Source organism: Cajanus cajan, chromosome 5 (assembly GCF_000230855.2).
Source record: "Cajanus cajan strain Asha chromosome 5, NIPB_CcT2T_4, whole genome shotgun sequence".
NCBI classification, from domain to species: Eukaryota; Viridiplantae; Streptophyta; class Magnoliopsida; order Fabales; family Fabaceae; genus Cajanus; species Cajanus cajan.
In genome coordinates, this window is record NC_138521.1 from 51,872,267 (window position 1) to 51,880,036 (window position 7,770).

The 7,770-nt window shown below is 27.4% G+C and overlaps 1 protein-coding gene across 1 annotated transcript; it reads right to left on the reverse strand.

Annotated features, from left to right (window-relative positions):
• Positions 1–5,392: 5,392 nt before the first annotated feature.
• Positions 5,393–7,020, reverse strand: LOC109810555 (uncharacterized). Its single transcript, XM_020374038.3, has one exon. It carries the CDS (start codon positions 6,770–6,772, stop codon positions 5,990–5,992), a length of 783 nt encoding a protein of 260 aa, XP_020229627.2. The 5' UTR covers positions 6,773–7,020; the 3' UTR covers positions 5,393–5,989.
• Positions 7,021–7,770: the final 750 nt, after the last annotated feature.

Consider the following 7,770-nt stretch of genomic DNA (forward strand, 5'->3'; position numbering starts at 1 on the left):
CTTAGTACCATAATACTTGATGGTTTATGTGGCTTTCACGCTTAGCAAGATCATTGCATCACTTAATACCAAAAAAACATATAGGTAATCTTTATTCCTTTGAGAGTCTCACATTTAGCATGGAGATACCTATGCTTAGTGCAATGACACTCATTATAAATGCGAAGACACCCATGCTTAGCATGGACTACCAAATAGAATTGAGGTTTTACGAAACTACTCCATTCTCTCTTACTTAAGTCCAATTGTTCATGGGGTTGTCTTAGAATTTTAATTACATTCTTAATACATGGTTAAATTGCGAGATACTCATAACAACACCAATAAATCATCTCCATTCACAATTCATGCATGTAATTCATTCACAATTCAACATAAAACTCAAGATCATATAGATCCCTAAAATTACATAACTCATGATAGCAATACCAATCCAATCCAAGCATTCAAAACACACCAAAATAAGCATAATGCGAAGCTTCATGGTGTTCACAACGCATCTAAAAGGAATGCTAGTAAATAAACTGAAAACCTAAAAAGTTGAGCGAACTTCACTAAGCCATAATTTGATTTATACAATGAGCAAGATTACTCACTTTCCCTCACTTGTAAAAAAAAAAATGTTTCCTCCAAGACAAAGAAGATCTTCAAGCTTATTTCTCCTTAGATGACGATTCTACAACACCACAATTCCAAGAGGCAAACTAGACGATAACACATTAAGGAAAAGAATCGAGCTAACCCTAATAGTTTATCAAAAATCAAGTTGGGCCAATCCCATTTTAAGGCAAGTTTAAATAGAAAATGTCAATGCAACCTAGTTCTCTTCTCTCTCACAACTTCCATCTGATTCCTATCACCTAAACACTATTTTATCCTTTAGTCTCTTTTATGACTCCATATTTATTTAGTCAAATCTCCTTCAATTTGATTTTATTTTTATATTAAGTAAACTCATACAAGTTTACAGACTATTCACAAGTTTACAAAAATTTTGGAGTTTGACAACCTTATCCACTAATATTATGATTTGGATTTGTGTTAGATGAATGATTGTTTTTTTCCATAATGCACAATGGTTTTATTTGTGAAAGATCTTAGTACCACCAAAGTATTCAAAGAATTTTTTTCGATAGATAATGGTTTGACACTTATGTTTCTTAATTATTCTATCTTTGACTCAGGCATGGAGTCGATCATAGCTGGAATTATACTTTTCTCATATAGGAGTCGATCCAATGAGAATGAGTTATATCTTCTTGTTAAAAAAAAAGGAGAATATGAATGATAGATTCAATTCAATTAGAAAAAAAAAGGTGCAACACACTACTTATGCAAGCACACAAACATGGAAAATGTCTAACAAACTTATTGAGTTAATAATTAACATTACAAAATAAATTTATAAAAGGCCTCATTGTTGCCTAATTTTGTGTATTTCAATTAATATCTTCATTGGTGTGTTGTGTAGTTAAATGGGGTATTAGAAGGGAACTAAAAGTAGGATTTAATTCGGCAAGTGATATACACATCTCATTCTTTTAATAAATACACACCTCACTTCTTTAGTTTATTTAAAAAAAAATCTAAATATCCTCTTGATTTATTATATTTTTAAAATAAATTTTATTTTCAAAAACTAACTTATTTATTATTCACCTTGTTTTTATCCACTCTTTTTCTTTCACTATTATATCAATTTTTAACCATCTATTGTTAATTCTTCTATTTTACTAGTTTTCTTGATTATTTTTAAGCAATCAAGATACTCATTGTTCATCTTTATTATTCTTTAAATCATATTTTTTGCACTCTTAACTTCACTGCTTTTAAACCTTAATTCACGTCATCTTCAATATTGCATACATTGGATACAAAGTTGTATATTTGTTTGAAAGTCATTTTGAAAGGTACCACTCATTGATTTTTGAAAATTTCTACTGTACCCTCCTATTTTGGGAGAGTTTTGAAACTATTATTTGACTTTTTGTCACATCATCATTTTTTAGCCGCATCATCATTTTATATTTATATATTTCAATTTGGTTCTTGATTTATTTTATTAAAAATCATTTATTTATTTATTTTTGGAATCCTAACTTAAACATATACACCTGAAGCATGTCCTTGGCAAGGTTGAAGCTTTTGACTTTTTCGCGAAACTTGTAACAGTTCATGATCATGGCAGAGGGGGAAGGGGTGGGGTTGAAGAGGCTGCAGTTGATGAGGAGGATTTCTATGTGTTTGGTGGGTTTGACATGCATGTTGGCGGCTTCCTCCTTCGTGACGCTCATGGAGGGGTTAGGGGATGGCGTGGACGGAGGCGAGGAGGTAAGTCTCTAGGCCAAGGCTGGAGCGGAGGGGATCTTGCGTTGGAGGGAGGAGAGGAGAAAGTCACCGATGAGGGTGAACTAGTTCGTGAATTGTTGGAAGGAAACATAGAGGTGAGAAGGGGGTGGCAGGAGTAGTCCATGAGGTAGACGGATTTGGGTCGGATCATGATGTGGAGGGTAAATTTGAAAATTACCCTAAATCCTTAAAATAAATAATATAAAAAATTTTAATAAATAAATTTATTTAAAGATTGACATGATATTTAAATGATGATTTTTTTTTTAAATTGTTGGGATTTATCTTCCTTTAAGTTTTTATTCTTTTGAGCGTACATGCATGTGCATAATTTTATTGTAGTATTAACTAAGTATTTTTATTAAATTAATATTAAATACTAAATTAACATATAGACTAAAATTATGTAACTAAAATAGTACCATGACAAAAGTTATAAAAAAAATAGACACTTTTTTTTAATAAAAAAATTATAAAAAAATTTAGAGATGCCTTTTTTTCATAAAAAAATTAATAATAAAAAGATTTAAGTTCTAGTACATCTGTTTCAACAACTTACATCACTTGTGAACTATCGTGATAAATAATAATAAAAAAGTAAAAAATACCATTACACATATTATTTTAAAAATTACTATTAAACTTGCAGGTTAGATGCTGAAAAAAATTTAACATAACTTTCAACGCGCTTTGTGCATCTCTCTATTTGAAAAATTCTAGTAACAGAGGATTTACACAATTTTCTTTTAAAGTAATATCTATATCATTTATATTAATATATAAAGGATATTCTTTTTCAATAATTATTTTTAATCTCTACATTATTATTGATAGACTATTATGTTTTTTATTTAAAAAATATTTTTTTAATAATTATTATTCTCTTTCAATAAATATCTATTCTATTATTTTTTATTTTTAAAATAAATATTAAGAGGCAAAATGCCTATCTTTTTAAATATTAATTGTTATTATTATGATTATGTAAATATATATACTTAACATTATATATATTTACATAATCATAATGCCTATCTTTTTATGTAAATATTAATTGTTATTATTATGATTATGTAAATATATATACTTAACATTATATTTAATAATTACTTAAAATAAAAAGTATATATTTAAAATAAAACTTAAATTTATGATAGAATTAATTAAACGTAATCATATTAATTATTATTATTAATTTTAAAAATTTGTCTTACGTTACTTGTAGATATTATTAAATTAATATTACAATAAACATTTAAAATTATTATTTATTAATAATAAAATATTTATATTCAAGATATTATATTATTAAAAATGATAAAATAATATAAAGATGTTTAAAATAATAATAAAATAATTAGTAAAATATAGATAGCTAATTATTAGAGTAATATTATTTTAATAACATTTTCACATTATAATTATATAAATGAAAATTATAAATGATAAAATTAATTAAGATTATATTATATATATATATATATATATATATATATAATACCCATTATAATAACCCTAGTTTTAAGGTTTAAAAAACCTTAAACATCAAATTATTTAAAATATAAAATAACTATCTCTTAATAATAATAAATAAATACTTAAAATATCACAATATATATATATATATATATATATATGTAATAATAATAATGTATATTGATATTTATATACAATTATACATTATAATAAAATAAATAAAAATAAAACTAATAATGAATATTAAAATAGTAATAAAATAAAATAATATAAAAATATTAAGAAATAAAAATATTACTATAACAATAATATAATGGTCTAAAAATTAAAAAAAATTAAAAATAATATTATGAAAATGAAATAACTCCATAATTAAAAGAATCACATAATATTATTGTTATTATAAAAATAAAAATAAAAATAAATTATAAAAATAAGAAGTATTTATGCTTATGCATTAATCTCGCTTTTACTGATTTTAATTATATGTTATTACCTCAATCGTAAAGAAAAATGTAAGAAAAATAATTCAGACGAGAGTTTTAAAAAAATTTAATTTTTTTTAATGTGTAAGTTTCTATGTACAAAACCTCACCTGGTATATATGATGTACAAAAATTAGTACTTTATATTAAATGTCTTGCTTTTAGAGTATAAGTTTCGACACTTCTATTGATTTATGTCAAAGATTGATTTTTTCATACATTGCATGGATATTTAACTATATTTGCTATCCAAAATTAGCACATTCTATTTAAATGTCTTGCTTTTAGGATATAGCTAGCAGATCTTATTCATTCAAAAAAATCATACAAATAAAAAACAGTAATGCACGCACGCTAATAAATTTCTTGTAATATTTGAGTCAATTCATATGAATCTCTTCTGAAAGTATATTCTGCCAATAAAAAATTGTTCTAGTAACAGTTACTGTAATTGGTTAGAATTAGGAAGGTAAAATCTAAATGCTTATTCAAGATCCAAAGGATACAGTTTAAAGATTATTAATGCTTTTCAATGGTGATATCAACTTATCTATGAACTAAAATTTAATGACTTCTCTGACATTGATAATTTTACATAAGTTTGAATTCATGAAAAATGCTTTTAGGTTAATATTATAAAATTAAATATTAAATTAAATGTAAAATAATTCTTCACGCTTCAACATACATATATAATAATATTTAATTTGTGTTATATTTTAATTTTTAATAATCGATACGTAACAAAAATAAAATATATAAGAATTTAATTTGAAAGTATATGTAATGTTCCAAATTAACCTATGTATGTAGACTAATGCACATGCACATAAACATAAACAATACAATTTAATGTTTTGTCTTTCAATTTATTGTATCAAAATACATCTAATCTTTTTCTATATATACATATAACATATCAGTCAATTTTTATTATTAAGATTTTGTTTGAACAATTTTTTCAATATGAAACCTAATATATTATAATTAATATCTATCATGATAAAATAATATAAGAGAAATTAAAAATAATTTATTTTTAGTTTTATGTAAAAAAAAAAAAAAAGAATGTGAACAGAAAAGTAAACATTACTCAATTAAATTATATTATAAAAAAAACCTCGAAGATGTATCAAGTAGACATATATGTACTGAGACATTTCTGAAACGGAAAATGACACTCCACTACAACCTTTGTTCAGTGTCTCCCTCAAACCCTAATCTTTCTTCTATTAATAAATTATCGGCAATTTCTTTGAAACTAGTACAACTTACATTTCACTTTCTTTGAATTTACATGTGTTGTCTTCTCCTTCCTCTACTTCATTACTGTCACCTCCAACAAAACTGCTCTTCCTGGTGCTCCTTTCGCAAAACAACTACATACTAACAAAATTAATCAATCAAGAACTGAGATGTTTATAAAAAGAAAAAACAACTAAGAAATCAGAAACTGAAAAAAAAAAAAATCCAACCAAAAAACCCATATATGAGAGTTGTACAAGGTGTTTTCAAACGTGAATAAAAATTACAGTACTCTCCATATCTCTTGCATAGCAGCTACAAAAGAGAGCAAGTAGTTATTTTCTCTCTGGAATTTGGCTTTTGAACTTCCTCACAAGCACCTCATGGTGGTACTGGTTCACAAAACAATAAATAAATAATAAATAAATTTCTCATCATGTTGATGTTGATCTATTTCCCAAGCGGAGTTCTAGATCAAGCTCCTCATCGTGGCTGCCATTATTGACAGAAGAGGTTGCGGGTTCTAGTTCCACTTTTGCAGAGCCTAATGAGTAAGAAGAAAAATCAGGCATCTCCGAAGCAGGCTGAGGCATCGAGAAATCAAAGGAACTAGGCATAAAATTGTTTGGAGTGTGATTAGAATGGGGAGAGACTGAGAAAAGAGTGGAGGGTGAGTCACCACATGCATTATTATTCAACGCAGTGTGGTGGTTAAGAGTGGGAAATGGAGCAGCAGTGTTAGGGCTAGGGAAGGGGTACAAGAGGCAGAAGCCGCCGTTTGCAACAAGATGTTCCTGATGAGAGTGAGGGATGTTAATGTTAAGGAAAGAAGAAGAGGGATGTGCAAGAGAGAGGGGAGAGATAGTGTTGTTGGGAGAGGCTTGGTGGAGCCGAGCACGGTCGCGGCGGTGAACGTTCATGTGGCCACCGAGAGCTTGTGCCGAACGGAACTCTCTTCTGCAGAAGGTGCATGTGTAGGACCTTGGAGGCCAAGTGGTGCCCATGACGTTGTTGGTGTCTTCGGCAAAGGCTCTGACCTCCCACGAGTCATCTTCTAGGTCCCTTGGGTTCCACATCGATCCGAGTGGTGGTGGAGTTAGGGTTTGGTTTGTGGTGGAGGTAGTGTTTGGTTTGTGGTGGAGGTAGTGTTGGTGTTGGGATTTAGACAAATTTTGGATCTGGGTCACCGAAACAAGGCCAATCCCTGCAGCAGCCATGGTACTGAAACTGACATTTAAGATAGATGGATATGTGATGGGAGAGTTGGTCGATGTGGAACGAACAAAATTGAAACAAAAATAAATTGGTTAAATAAGGGATTGATATGGGGTAGTAATAGTATAGAGATGGACACAAAATGAAGCTCTCAAAACTCCCAATAGAATCTATCACCCATCTTTTAACTGGTGCATTTGTATTCTATATGGTAAGGTTGAAATTATAATAATTATGTAATTTATGTTATTAGTAATTACCTAAATAATGTTGTTCCGTGTCTGCTATAGACAATTTATTTCCTTTGGCTTCTTCGCCTTCCAAATATCTGAGGCGCTCCACACAGTCACTTATTTAATCTTCCTGGCCCAAACAATTAATTAATATAATTTAAATTGGTATCCTAAAATCTGTAGTTTTATATGTTAAAATTAGCAAACAATATAAAAAAGAATGGTATTTACATTTTAGAAAAGTTGGCGCATTAGACTAACCAGTTTAATATTAATTACGAAAAGAAAATGAATGTTAGTATAGTCTTTAATATGATTTTAATTTTCATGAAAAAAAAAAATCTTAACTATGATATTTATTATAAAATTAAACAAATTTTCCGTGCATAGTAATATGTAATTAAATAATAATAGTGTAAAATAATCTCTATACCGCCTTTTAATTAATTCCTATAATATTACTTATTTTAATATATATATTTTTTTAATAAAATATAAGCTATTAAAATAAATGTTGTTAATTTACATTAATAATATAATCTATCATATTAATAAATAACTATGTTAATAAAGGACATTGGTATATATTATTATTATTATTATATCATAGAGTTAGTATAGTATTATACAGTTAGAGTAAAGTCACAATTTTGTACTATAAGTTAATTTTCAATAAACAACGACTTAGGTATAAGTTTTTATATCACTAATTAATACTATAACATCTAACATATTTTTATATAGTGTTTATTCAGTATAAGTCTGCA

Bases quoted from the DNA above. Each gene is read 5' to 3' on its own strand.
- LOC109810555 (XM_020374038.3), bottom strand. From the start codon at position 6,772: ATGGCTGCTGCAGGGATTGGCCTTGTTTCGGTGACCCAGATCCAAAAT.